This window comes from Lagenorhynchus albirostris, chromosome 12 (assembly GCF_949774975.1).
Source record: "Lagenorhynchus albirostris chromosome 12, mLagAlb1.1, whole genome shotgun sequence".
Classification (NCBI taxonomy): Eukaryota; Metazoa; Chordata; class Mammalia; order Artiodactyla; family Delphinidae; genus Lagenorhynchus; species Lagenorhynchus albirostris.
In genome coordinates this window covers 16,375,058-16,390,011 of record NC_083106.1, presented here as the reverse complement: position 1 = coordinate 16,390,011, position 14,954 = coordinate 16,375,058, and the positions used below count along the sequence as shown (strand labels likewise).

Here is a 14,954-nt window from a genome sequence, read left to right as displayed (position 1 = left end):
AGTAGGGGAGATAACCTTTAGCTTAATATAGCTTGGTAAATTAGATCCTATATATGCTAATTTTGTACTTTTTTTAATAGATGGAACTGATTAAAAATATAAGTACTGCCGAACAGCCCTATTTATTCACTCGACATGTTCATTTCCTCAACTTCTCAAGGTAAGATATTTTCCAGTTTAATGGTTCTTTCGTTTCTTTTCAGTACTTACTCTCCTTCTAACAAACAATTACTTTAAAATCTACCTTCATTTCCAAGGTAGTGTAATTGCCCTTCAAAAGGCATTTTTAATCCATTTATTTTTGCTGTAGAGGGATCAAAATTTGAAATATTTGGACAGAAGTTCATTTCTTTCTAGAATACTGATCTTAAATCTTGTGGAAACTTGAAATTATTTTTAATGAGAAGCCATTTGACATGATAGTTCTCTCTCTAAAAAAAAATTAGGTTTTGTATTGAAACAAAATAGGCAAGAGATGGATATTTTAGCAGACATATTTCATTGCACATTTTTATACAGTTTGAACTCTCACGGGACTCTGGCACTAGCTTAGTGGTGGAATTATGTGTATTTTATAGAGTCCAAAACGTTAGGACCAGCCTCTCTACCTTTTTAATACTCCATTTGATTACTCTAAGCCTTGTGTGTTTGATGCTGGTGGGTATTCTAGAAATCTGCTTTTTTCTTCAGCTGCAGGGACCTTTTGATAATAATGCAAATCTTCAAATTTATGTGTTTAGACCCTTGACCTGTCAGGTTGCTAACTGCAAGTTCTGGGCAAGTTCCTCTCTTCCCCCGGAATCCGTTAGCACAGGTGGCCTTGTCACTGTGCTAGGAGTTCTCAGATTCCTCCTCGAAGGCTGGCCTGTCTGAGTTCACAGTTGGTTTGGGCTGACAGAGCACTGGGTCCAGGGGCAGATCTGCTGACCAGCCCGGGACCCTGGGCCTCCCTCATCAGTCATCTGACCAGCACTTCCCTCACTGCTTTTCCCACGGGGATAACGGGACCTCATAGGCCCACAGGAGAGTCTGTGGTGACTTAATGGCTGTGCTGTGCTGTGCTGACTTAATGGCCCCACGGGCCGGGCCACCAGGGAGGCCTGAGTTTGCACTGGGCAGGCACTTTGGCTGCCCAGCCCCAGGATGCCTAACAGTCTGCCGGGCTGGGAGAAGGTTTTAGCCTTCAAAGCACTTTCCTGCTGTGCAGCAGGCCCTGTGCAAATGAAGTGCAGAGAGAATGAGATTCAGCGAAGCAAGTTATTAAGCAGCAAAGGGAGTTGCTGCCTTATCTTTGAAAGCAAGTTTCCTCTGAAGTTTCCCCAGCCTGTCTGATACACAGGGTCCCCTCGGGGTGGTGAACAGGTGAGGAGGACACCTGCGGATTACCCTCAGTGGCCCAGGGGAGCTGCGTGGGTCTCCAACCACATTTCTAAAGTGGCTTGTCACTCGACTGTTTGGGGTACGTGCCTTGCCTCTCACTTCCGGTGGGCCAAGAACATATAATTAGACATAATTAGATAACGAGGACTGGGTTGCTATTTTGGGCCTTGTGGTTTTTTTTTTTTTTTTTTTGCGGTACACGGGCCTCTCACAGTTGTGGCCTCTCCCGTTGCGGAGCCCAGGCTCCGGATGCGCAGGCTCAGCGGTCATGGCTCACGGGCCCAGCCGCTCCACGGCATGTGGGATCTTCCCGGACCGGGACACGAACCCGTGTCCCCTGCATCGGCAGGCGGACTCTCAACCACTGTGCCACCAGGGAAGCCCGGGCCTTGTGTTTTATGACTTGTAGACGGCAGAGCACGGACCCTCTGACCCCTTGCTTCGCTCCTGCGCTTCCTTCCGTCCTTCCTTTCTGCGTCACCCCTGACGTCCTCAAACCTCATTCATTTCTTCTTCTTTTTTTAAAACTTTTTATTGGAGTATATAGTTGATTTACAATGTTGTGTTAGTTTCAGGTGTACAGCAAAGTGAATCAGTTATACATATACATATATCCACTCTTTTTTAGATTCTTTTCCCATATAGGTCATTACAGAGTATTGAGTTGAGTTCCCCATGCTATATAGTAGTCCTTATTAGTTATCTGTTTAATATAAAGTAGTGTGTATATGTCAATCTCAGTTTCCCAATTTATCCCTCCCCCTGCCCCTTACTCCCTGGGAACCATAAGTTTGTCAAACCTCATTCATTTACTCCTCTTGCTTCAAGGGCAAATCTTTACAACCCAAACAAACTGCAACACAAGTAATTTTAATCAGGATGGTATAGCACTCCAATGACAAGCCAACACCAATACCTTAATTGGATCAGCAGAGCTGGGCACAGCCTGGTGACCGTATTTTATCATGGCCTACACTACCAAGAGTTTAATCTTGATTGATTTAGTTCTGAAAGGAAAAAAAATGGTAAAGACCTTTTAGAAGACACCGCATTTCAGGAAGCAGTGTCAGCCTGGCTGTCAGGACCTCTGGGTGTCAGACCTTCCTGCTGACCATAGGCTCGGCGAACAGTTTAACCTTTTGAGGGCAGAGGGTCTCCGTTTTCCCATCTATAAAATAGGGACAGGGACAGTTCCTGCCCACCCCTGGTTTGTAGGGATGCTCTGAACACGTGAAGGAAAGCCTTCCAAGTTCTTGGAGAGAAGGATATTATGTGTATTCCAAGTGGCATTTAAAAGGCATTTCTGTAGAAGCCTCAGCCTGAGCCCCAAGTTTGGCTCCTGTCCCAGTGCAGCCTGGCAGTGTCTCTAATGTAACGCCTTGAGGACAGGGCCCTGCTCTCGCTGGTTTCTCCTCCCTCTGATTCCACTTTGTTCAATTAAATACATACATATTGACGACCCTCTATCTCTGGACCCTGCGCTAGGACTGGGGCTTCTGCGGTGAACAAGAAATGCTGTCCATGCCTTCAGGGAACTGTAAGTTCTTCGTCCATTAAGGAAGAAGCAGCAAGGAAACATGATGAGCTTTAGGAGAAAGACTCAGTGGGTGTCCCCTAGGGGAAGTGGGAGGGCAGGACCCTCCCTGCTAGAGCAGGAGCCATTGCTGCTGGGCTGTGAGGGATGGTCCAGCTTTAGACAAACGCAGGGGAAGGGCACTGGCGGCCCAGGAGCCAGCCTGAGCAAAAACTGAACAAAGAGAAGGATGGAAAGGAATCCCGGAAATGGGAGCACAGCAGGAATGGAACAGTAGTGAAGAGTTTCAAGCAGGAAAAAGTAGAGACTGGCCTGATCAGCTCGAAAAAACTCACACTGACTGTGGGTTCAATCTCATTTTCTCTTCCCATCCCACATGCACAAGGCCCGGGGCCTCAGCTACGAGACCTCCATAAGCATAAACAGAATGACACATTGAATTTTAATACGTTACAAGACTATTACACTCATTGAACATGGGAATTTAAGCCATCAGCTTTTCTTTTTCAAGGGAATAGCTTTATTTAAGAAAAATTTCTTGGGTACAAATGGCAAACTGTGGGCATACAAGGAAAGCCCCCAAATACACAATTAATAGAGAAAAACAACTATGTTGGGACTTGTTTAGAGGGATTTCACATACTTTTAAAACTGAGGTCTGTATTTTGAATTATAAGGCATAGAGATAATTAAGCTGTTCTTAAGACACCTGCCCTGATCTTTGCTGACACGCATTGTTTCAAGATAATGAGGTTATTAAGAGAAGAATTGACGCTGCAACCTAATATTCTGTATTGATGCTTTATGTCTAAGTTTCCTAACATTCTTGACATGCAGCAAAACACTTGCTGGGAAGCAGCATGTAAGAATGAAAGTCTAACCTTCCCAACACCTTCTTTTGTACATTTATGTTCTGAACTCTTGAAGTGTACGGCATTATACCAAAATGAATCACCCCTTATGTTTTTTCTCCATTAAGTATGGCATTCTTGTCTGGAATTTAGATACTCTGAGTGACGTAAAATTCTTTCCTGTGAGTTTTTGGTGATTCAGTAAGTTTCATTTATTCATAACCTAGGCATCTTGTCCTGTCCCATTTTTTCTCTTTTTTTTTTTTTAGACCTAGAAGGAACAATTTCTCCATATTCATTTTTATTAATTCAACCATAGAAAGCAATACTATCAGACCAAAAGAGTGCTTTTGTAGTTGCCTCGGGGAAGGCTCCCTGCCAGAAGAGATAAACACTACGAGGTCAGCAGAAACCTCAGATCAATTTGGGTTCGTGAAGTTTTCCACTGCTCTTTGGTTTTTGAGCTACCTGAAAGTTCAGGCCAGACAGGTGTTTTTCACCTGGTCTACCTGGAGAAGTGAGTCAAAATTACCTCAGCCTAAAAGATGCTACTCTTTGTTGTGATGTTTAAGTAGGCTGTTTAATATTTTTGTACTCTGGTTTCATGTGTCTGTTCCCAGTTGTTGAAGTCACCGAAAGAATTAGAATTTTTGAAAAAGTTCCTCTTCCCAACATCATCTCTTTAAGTATGTCTTAGATCATCAAGACTGTGACAGACAATTCAATTTGTCTTCCCCCCCTCCTGCCCCGTTTTGTTTTCTAAGATTATTTTTTGGCAGTGGGGGGGAAGTAATTTTTTTCCAATCTACATTTCCCCTTGACCCCCAACTTGGGTCTTGCAGGGAAAACACTGTGAAGGTTTGTGTCAGAGCGCAATGCTATGAAAATAGCCCAAGCGAATTATGAGATATCAATACACTAACTGATCTCAAACTACCACTACTCTTAACCTTTTTCCGTGTCTCTTCCTTTCTCACCCATGACCCCCTTACCCTTCTTTGTGTCCATTTCTCTTTCCTTATTTGTCTCTGATGGTGGCTCCAATGCCAAAACTAACTTGCAAGAGCAAAACATTTAAAAATCAATCAATCGCTGCGGAAGTAAGTAGGGTGTGATGTGCAAGGACACGATGTGAGTTTTGGACACTTTCTTTCTTCCCTTGAAGGGAGGTCTTAGTTACTGATGTGAATAAAGTCTGCCCTCTGATGGCATCATTTAACAAAACAAATCCGATCTCGCTAATTCCATAATTCAAACGGGTTTCCACATCTTATTTCTAAATGTTGACTTTGTTTTCATTCTCATTAGCAAAGTCATCCATTTTAATTGTGTCCTGCAAATCTTTTGTAATAGTGACAGACACCTCAAGCTCTGAAGAGAGCGTCAAAATAAAACTGATATTAGCGCTTAGTGAATGCTATCTTTACCTGCTTAGAGCCCAGAAGTTTGATTTTCAGAATGAGAGTCTTCTCTCAGTTTATCCTGTGAAGACATGGCTGGACTTATCTTCCGGAAATGGTGCTCTCCGCCTCCCTTTTCTCTTTTCCCTCCACAGCAGGTGGACTCTGCTGCCCCGTGAGCCCCCACTCGTGGCTGGCCCGTCAGGGCGTGGTGTGATCTGGACTTGCCCTGAGCCCATCTCCCTGCACACCACGAAGGGCTTCCTCCTTGTTGTCTATTGGCTTCCATCAAGTCATCTTCCTCTCCCAGCAGGAACCTTAACTCCAGTGTCCCAGCTGCCCCACCCTCACTCAGCAGAAGCCCCCACCTCTCTTCCCTCAGGACACTCAGGGAGCAGAGAGTAGCTCAGCCTCTGCTTGCGTTTCGTGATGGGAGGCTCTGTCCTGGGTACCAAGGACCAAAGTGTCCACTGAATGAGGTTGTGAGGATGGAGGGTGGCCCTTCCACCCCGTTGCAGCAAATGACCATTAATTAACCATCTTGCCCCTCCTCCGCCCACAGGCAGCCCCTCATGCTGCCCCCCAAACAACTATATCCTTTTCCACGGTGGCCTTTCTCTCACTTCAAAGTGTTTCCTTCCTCACTGCCAGGGATCAAAGCATGGGCCACTAGCCTTGGGACACTCTTCCTTTTTTGATGTGGGTGACAGCACAGGAATAACCTCTACTTTTAGGCCAGAGGTGAAAGATACAGATACACTTTCAGTAGGATGGAAATTGCCAGGGGTAAGGAGGAAGGAGGGGAACGGGACTTACTGTTGACTGGGCACAGAATTTCAGCTGGGGGTGATGAGAAGATTCTGGAGTTGGATGATGGTGATGGTGGTACAGCAGCGTGAATGTACTTGATGCCACTGAACTGGACCCTTAAAACTGGCAGAAAGGGTAAATTTTATGTTACGTGTATTTTAGCACAAGTAAAGATTGTATATATGTATACTTTCAAAAGCTGTTTGCACTCAGAAAACTCTACTGTAGTAGGAGGACAAAATAGTCTTAACTCTCTAGAATAATTTTTTTTCACTTTCATGCTTTATTGAAAGTAAAATATGAATCAAAGACAGGTATTGGTAAGCAGGTTATGTCTCTAAAGAATTACTTTTAGTTCAGTGCAGAATGTTGTCCCATCTCCCGTGATACAAATCCTTTGCGGACCAATGCATCTGGTATGAAACTCAAGCAAGGAAATATAACAGAACTTTATTCCCTCCCGTGCCTATAAATCTCATGTGTAAACATGATTTACTGATACTGCTACTAAACTTTTTCAGTCTTTACTTGCCCATTTCCCCCTCACCCCCCTTAAATATAAAATTTGAAACATTTCCTTCAAGTCTGATGGCCTTCAGTGCAATCTGCTATATTTGACATAAGGCATTTGGGGACGGTCACTTTTGAATGGTTTTCTGCCTTGCAGAGGAGTCATGCATATAGTTTTGGCCTTAAGTCTTGTTATTTAATACATGCAGTAACGGCCCAGGAAGAATATCATCTGCAATCTGATGAAAGTGTACCTAAAATTCTCTCCCAAGGGCTTTGTGTAGCTACTGGGAGGTGACTAGTGTTGATTGAAGGGTTGATCCATGGAGGTAGCTGTGTGGGGCGAATGGTGAAGAAAATCCTCAGAATGAGATATTCAGGAATGCATGGGAGAAGTGAGAACCATGCGGTTATTATTTCTAGAGAATTATGTCCTGCTTTGGACCTTCATCTTCTCATCAAAAAGCCAAAAACAGAATACGGTAAATTTGCAGCCGGTCAGAAGGAGACCCACAGGGGTAATTAAAGAGTTGGTAAATATGACCTATGAACAGATATCAGTGAAATTGGAAATACCTGCTATTTTAGGATGCCTGGAAAGAGCTCGAAATATGCTGTGGTTATTGTGGTGACCAAGGGCGAAGAGGGGGTGTTGTTAAGCGAAAGACAAAATATGACCTGACTCTCCTACTCTCCAGTACATGCGAAGCACAGAACCTCTCATCAGCTGTGGTCGGCTCAGGTTTTTAAAAAACTTGATAAAGATGAAATTAGAGCTATAGATTATAAAATTAAGGGAAATGAATCTCAAGACAAATGCTAAAGGGATTTCAAAAAGAAACACATGGCCTTCCCTGGTGGCGCAGAGGTTGGGAGTCCGCCTGCCGATGCAGGGGACACGGGTTCGTGCCCTGGTCCGGGAAGATCCCACATGCCGCGGAGCGGCTGGGCCCCTGAGCCATGGCCGCTGAGCCTGCGCATCCGGAGCCTGTGCTCTGCAACAGGAGAGGCCACAACAGTGAGAGGCCCGCGTACCGCAAAAAAAAAAAAAAAAAAAAAAGAAAAAGAAACACATGCAAGAGAACGCTAAAGGAGCTGAGAAGGCTTAAAGTTGTAAAAGCATCTGAAGAGAAGCTGATCCTTTGTGTCGAGTGGATCAAACCAAAGGAAACGTGCACAGAAGGAAGATTAGGAATTTTGGTTGAGCGTAACAAGGACGCCTCAACTGATGGGCTTCACAGGGAGGCTGTGGAATCTCCTCTCAAGGGTTTTAAAAGAATAAGGCAGAGCGTTGTGCTTCCTGGGAAGGCGGGGGAGGGGCGGGGGGAACAGTCCGTTCAGGTGACCCAGAGACCTTCCAAGGGTGACCTGGACTTCTGACCAGAATTTTAAAATTACTGAGAGAAGACAAACTGTTCCTGAGAGAGGATGGGATGAGAGTGGGACATTTTTCCCTTCTCAAGCCCAGGGACACATGGGTGGTGTTTGGCCCCTTTTGTGTAACTGACATGTCACCCCAGGTTTTGCCAGTTTGGGAAGGAGCTGTGTGTCCTAGAAAAAGGCTGAGGGTTGGTGGTCTGAAACCATCATTACTGTCATTTTCTGGAAGAGGAAAGTTACGTATCAGATACCTCTCTCACAGTTAGAAATTTCTGGAGAGGCTATTGCAGTATCTGATACTATTTGACAATAAATTCCTACATTGTCTAAAACTTCTTCTGGAAATCTTGCATTGGGTCACAATGTGCAAACAGGAGCAGGTCGCCCCGGCTCGACAAGCCTTGTCATTCTTCTCATCTACAGCCTTCAGTGGAAGGTGGCTGTGACCAGGCTGAGAAAACCATCTCGTAGTGGGCAGCCGTGCATGGACTCACCGCACCAGGCGGTTCTGCTAATTGGCGGTAATAGTCATTCTTCACATGACCATGGAAGCACAGTTGAGGTTTTTAATAGCATGTTGCCATTTGAGGGTTGAATTGCATTCACATCTGGTATGCAGGCTTTGTCTTTCTAATCCCTAACCCTATTACTTTAGTTGCTATTTATCATAGATATGAACCCAATTTAATTAAAAAGAGGAGGATACATCCAGGATATGGTGGTTAGCCGTGGTTGGCACAGCTGATCTCTGGAACTAGTTAGTTGTTCGCCCAGCTGCGTGAACGTCACCTTGTGTACATCTGGGATCTGACAAAGAGTCGTGTTGGCATGGCTAACCCTGCTCCTGAGTGGTGTGTTTTCCGATGTGGTGTATTCGAGGAGTCCAGAATCGCACTCACGCATCCTGGCGCCTGAAATCACACCACTGGAGAGTCATCCCTTCTTGTGCCTTTGGATTCTTCTCTCTGAAGAGTCTCTTTTAAAATGCAAAGACCTGGAGGGACTTCCCTGGCAGTCCAGTGGTTAAGACTTCGCCTTCCGATGCAGGGGGTGTGGGTTTAATCCCTGGTTGGGGAGCTACGATCCCACGTGCCTCGCGGCCAGAAACCCAAAACACAAAACAGAAGCAATATTGTAACAAATCCAATAAAGACTTAAAAAATTGTCCACATTCAAAAAACCCAAAAAAACCTGGGGAAAGCATTCTGTGTATCAATACACAAAAAACGATTGGGGGCTCGTTATGTCTACTTTCCTTTACCACAGAGCCCTGTGATAGTGGTGGAAACTTGCAAACTCAGAAACATCCACCCATGGTGTCTTCTAAGACCATGCCTTCATCGGTTGAGCACCTACTGTGTGCCACACACTGTCTAAAGGACATTGTTCATGGCTTCTGGAGGCCCATAGTCTAATGGGAGAGGCAGACATGTACACACAGAGTGGAGAGAGCATTTGAGCCAGAGGAGGGAGGGATCGACACGAGGATGGGAGTCAACTGCGGAAGGATGTGACGGTGATTCTGGGCTGGGTCTTGAAAGGTGAACAGTCTGCCAGCTGGAGAGGTGGCAGCAGGATCGTGTCAGTTTGTTTTCTCTGAGCTCTTTCTGACCCCTGACAGAATGTCTAGGCATCCTCATCGGAAGGTCACGGGGTGAGAGAAGCCTGTGGGTCCCTCAGGAGGTCCCCAGAGCAAGACCCAGAGCCTGGAGAGTTCTCCCAGGCCCTTCAGGGTCACTGCTTTCAGGCAGTTCAAAGAGAAAGGGGAGGAATCCGTAAGACAAATTCAACCAACCTAATCCTTTTGCCTGGCGAAGGCCTCGCTCTTGGGCCACAATTCAGTGCATTTGTCTACTCCCTTTGCGGAAGGAATCAAAATGGCGCGCTTAGATATTTGCTTTATTTTTATCTAAAACCCCTTGCCATCATTTGAGGATAATTATATTGATTTTTGTTGTGTTCATGTTATCCCTTACACTGTTACTTTTCTCAGCTTTGGAATCTTCTTTCCATGGTTCAGAGCACAGATTCTGGAGTCAGACTGCCTGGGTTCATATCCGGGCTCAGCCACAAGTTACGAGCTCCCTGCCTCCGTTTCCCCCGTATAAATGGGGATAATTATGATTTCTACTCCACTGAGGCGTGGGGAGGGTTCGGTGAGTCGGTTACAAAGTATTTACAGCAAGGTGAACAGGGAGCGTTTCATACATGTTGGCTGTTATTATCCACTTCCTGCAGAGCCCCTTATCTGAGACTGTTTGAATTAGAATGTAGAATAAGTACCATTTCACCCAACGAGGCTTTCGGAATTTACCAGGCAGTCAAAACATTCCATGAGGGCCGGTGGAAATACAACACCCAGTTCAGCGTGGCCCTGCCCTCAGGAACCTGCAGCCTCCTGAGAAAAGGAGACCGTATCTATACCTTCACGTTGACAAATACCGCAGTTTGCACAGCCCTCACCACCTCTCAGCAGGTACCTGGATAGGCACCTCCCGCAGGATACTAGGTGCCCATCAGGAAACACTGCTTGCTGATTAGTTTGTGCACTGGCACCTGAGCGGACAGGGTCTTCTGATGATGATGTATTAACCTAGAGGGGAGCCAGTATCTAAGTGGGCTTGATTTTCCTCCAGAAGTGATGGCTTGTAACCAGCTCCATGTTTGTATGCGTCATAGGTTTGGAGGAGACCAGCCTGTCTACATCAACATCATTAGAGACCCTGTCAACCGGTTTTTATCTAACTATTTTTTCCGTCGATTTGGAGACTGGAGAGGAGAACAGAATCACATGATCCGTACCCCCAGCATGAGGCAGGAAGAGCGCTACCTGGTAAGTCCTGTCACATCGAAGAGCTGGTCCCTCCCCTCCCCGTGGCCGTCCTGTCCACGAGCTCCATGTGATGAGGGCACGTCCTCAGGGAGCAAGTTTTTGCCAGTGAAAAATTAATTTTCCAGATGACCCAGATCTTAACGAACATTTTCTCAAATGACTTTCTAATCTTGTTTTCCTCAGTTTGTCTTTAGTGCTAGGTTTTAGGCCCCAGAGAAGAAATAGTCTTTCCCAGGGAATCCTGACCAGCACTATTGTCGTTTTGGTGTGTTTGGGGATTTCTCTTAAAAGGTCACAAAGTACTGTCTCATACTTCATGCCATTCATTTCCCGTGACAGTCCCATGAGGGAGGGGTATTTTCAGATGAGAACCCTGAGATTCCAAAAGGATGTGAGCACAGCCATGACTGACTGTTTCCAGGTCCTCTGACTCCAAGTCCAAGGTCCTTTCCACCAGAGCACAACAGAATCCGGCATCTTGGCAAAATCAGTTTGCTTTTCTGGACCTTGCTTGGGGACCCTCAGCTTCATAGGGATGTTCATTTTGATCCCAGTAATTGTTTCCACAGCTTGGAGTTGGTAACAGATGAAAGTATTGCATCTGGCCGCCAGCACCAGAATAAACGATGCGTTTCCCACTAGTTTGTGACCTAGATTGACAAACACTTGCAGAGTGGCTTAGAGCCTCAGCCACTAAAGTGTTAAAGAGGCTGAAATGCTGGTCTCTGTGTCTGAGAGAGCCCGTCAGGTTCACCCAGACTGTCCCGGGCTGTCAGGCACAGCAGAAAGAGAAGGATGTATGGAGGGCTCTGTGCAGATCTGCTTCCACGGCTGGCATGTAACACAGAGCCCGTGCCCACTGCTGGTGTGTGCGCGACAGCATCCTCGAGCTAAAGAAGAGTATCGTTAGTCACAGTTCCAGCACAACGCCAGAACTTCTGTTTCCTCATTTGATTTTAAAAAGCATGATAAACGTATGTGTTTGGAGGATGGAGCATTTTTCGATAATGTCACTTTCATGTCTTAAAATTCACAATTAGAGTTGAGAAAACTGAGATGCACAGAAGTTAAGGATCGTACCCAGTGCTACACAACTAGTTATAGATGGGCCATCACTAGCGACCAAGGCTTTTCACTCACCATTTAGCATTTGTTCAGCTACGTAATGCTTCAATGAAATATTCTGATGGTATATTTTTAAAGTGACTTTTATTTCTTTTTCTTTTTCACTTTTGATGGCAAAAACTCTGATCTTTTTCTTTAAAATACATGTTATGAATATGGCTCTGTATTTTTTAATTCAATGGCAAGTACATATTCAGAGTATAGAACCACTTACTAGAGGAATAATGTCTTTCTAGTTTGTATTGGACCTGATTAGCATTGTATGTTTTTTTGAAAACATATAGCATCTTCCATGTAATCAAAATATACTACAAAGTTCCTGGCTCAATCCGATACTACAGAAGTTAGAACCGAGTGTAGCAGAAGATGCTGAAAAACCAAAGATACGAAAACAAGTTTTATGAATCCCACTCTTCAAATATTAATGTAGGTAATAAGTAAATTCATAGTCTACCAGAAAGTGAAAAGTGATTCGGGGAAGTGGATGGGCAGTCCCAGGGATCCATCATGCAGTGGGAGAGATGAGGGACAGGCTGCCATGCGATGTTGATAAGCAGGTCAGGGAAGGCATTGCATCTGGCATATAAGCAGCAATTAGAATGAGAAGTGGAATTGGTCACTCGGTCGGTTGGGAGAATGCAGCTCCAGGTGGAGGGGGCAGCTGGACCAAAGGCCTGGAGTGGGCACTTGTGTGCTCATTCAGAAATCAGCAGGGAGAACAGAGTGGCTGGTATAGAGTGAGGTGTGGGGAGAGGGAAGTGGCAGGTAAGTCTTGGAGACCACAGATCATATAAGGCTCTGTGAGGCACTGCAGTAACTTTGAGTTGGGAAGTAACATGAATAACCCCAAATCGTTCACACCCTTTTTTATTGAAGTATAGTGGATTTACAATGTTGTGTTAATTTCTGCTGTACAGCAAAGTGACTCATTTATACATATTTATGCATTCTTTTTTTATATCCTTTTCCATCGTGGTTTATCGTAGGATACTGAATATAGTTCTCTGTGTTATATGGTAGGACCTTGTTGTTTATTCATTTCGTATAGAATAGCTTACATCTGCTAACCCCAATCCCCCACTACATCCATCCCCCAAACCCCTCCCCCTTGGCAACCACCAGTCTGTTCTCTATGTCCGTGAGTCTGTTTTGTAGATACATTCATTTGTGTCATATTTTAGATTCCACATACAAGTGATATCATATGGTATTTGTCTTTCTCTGTCTGACTTACTTCACTTAGTACGATAATCTCTAGTTGCATCCATGTTGCTGCAAATGACATTATTACATTCCTTTTTATGGCTGAGTAGTATTCCATTGTATATATGTACCACAACTTCTTTATCCATTCATCTGTTGATGGACATTTGGGTTGTTTCCATGTCTTGGCTATTGTGAATAGTGCTGCTATGAACATAGGGGTGCATGTGTCTTTTTGGATTAGAGTTTTGTCTGGATGTATGCCCAGGAGTGGGATTGCTGGATCCTATGGTAATTCTATTTTTAGTTTTCTGAGGAACCTCCATACTGTTTTCCATAGTGGCTGTACCAACTTATATTCCCACCAACAGTGTAGGAGAGTTCCCTTTTCTCCAAATCGTCTCCAGCATTTGTTATTTGTAGACTTTTTAATGATGGCCATTCTAACCGGTGTGAGGTAGTACCTCGTTGTAGTTTTGATTTGCATTTCCCTACCTAATAATTAGCGATGTTGAGCATCTTTTCAGGCACCTATTGGCCATTTGTACTTCTTCTTTGGAGAAATGTCTACTTAGGTCTTCTGCCCATTTTTTGATTGGGCTGTTTGCTTTGTTGTTGTTGAGTTGTATGAGGTGTTTTTATATTTTGGAAATTAAGCCCTTGCCGCAAATTGTACACACCTTAATCAGTGATTCTTTCCCCCGTATCTCCACTAAAAAGCAGAGCCCTCCTCCCAGCAGGGGATGTCTCATCTCATGAGCCTTCAAACATCCTCAGCAATTCTCCCCCTTCTTTCTGGGAGTCAGGACTCCTCCCTGCTGCTCTAGACCTGTATCTGACACCTGGGTGCTTGTTCTGAAGTCAGAAGCCTCCTCACACTCAAAGTTTCCAGGGGTTCTATTGAAAATGGGGTCTGTGGGATGGAGACCCCAAAGTTGTGCAGTGCACAACCTACACAGCTGTACATGGATGTCCCAATATTCTTCTTCAGTGCTCCCACCAGGTTCTACGCTGGCTGGCCATGTCATTTCTCTGGGTGATATAATGTCTTCACGTCTCTTCTGTCCTCCCAACAGCCTATAAGCTCTTTGAGGACAAGATAAGATCAGAGTTCCATCTATGTCCTTGGTACTCAGAAGAGGGGCTGAATTAGTAGAAGCCTCAATACACTACTTAATCAATAAAATAAACAACAACAAAAATATGAATACAGTTATAATGTAGTTAATATGGAGTTGGGGGAATCTTGTACGTTTTTCTACCCTGTCATCCTGTAAATCATTCCACATAACATAGTCTTCACACAAACAATAAGCTGTAATCATTAGCGAGAGAAATTGTGTAAACATGCGAGAAAAAAACTCATGGTTTAGTCTTTTTTTTTTAAAGCCCATAAAATGTTGAAAGTTGGTAATGGAGGCAACTCTTATATTTTTGAAGAGCCTTTATGCTGTGATATGAGAGATTCCAGGGAAATTTCCCTGCCTGGAATTCTACCCTTAGAGATTTGCAGGGGCCCCCGTTCCAAATGTAAAGCACTGTGTCCTGGGAAGGGCCGGTGTCAGATGAGCTCAGCTCATTCCTTGGCAAGACCCCAGCAGGAGAGCACTGGGCTCCCAAAAGCAGCAGAGGGAGAAATCAGGGGAGCAGGAGTGGAGAGGGGCCCCAGGGACACGTGACTCCTTTATGATCCAGCTCCAGCCTGACCCCGTTAGCAGGGCTGTTTTCTTGTTCAAAGGATGGTTTGTTTATTTGGAAGAAGACAGTCTACAGCCTTTTTTTTTAATAGCTGAAACTTTTCATTCCATCTCCTTGGTCCCATCAGACCCTTGAAATAAAACTGCCCCCTTTCAGAGCCTGTCCTCATTTTGGCAAGCCTGGGTGGTCAGTTGTTTCACTCAAAAGAGGGTGTTGTTTGTGTCTCGCTG

At 44.7% G+C, this 14,954-nt stretch overlaps 1 protein-coding gene across 3 annotated transcripts in view; it reads left to right on the top strand.

Annotated features, from left to right (window-relative positions):
• Positions 1-14,954, top strand: part of UST (uronyl 2-sulfotransferase) — a 288,527-nt gene that overhangs the window by 172,577 nt on the left and 100,996 nt on the right. For all 3 annotated transcript variants that reach the window (XM_060168301.1, XM_060168299.1, XM_060168300.1), the window contains exons 4-5: positions 81-160; positions 10,545-10,698. In XM_060168301.1, coding sequence (XP_060024284.1) covers positions 81-160; positions 10,545-10,698 — 234 coding nt within the window. The remainder of the gene's footprint in view (positions 1-80; positions 161-10,544; positions 10,699-14,954) is intronic.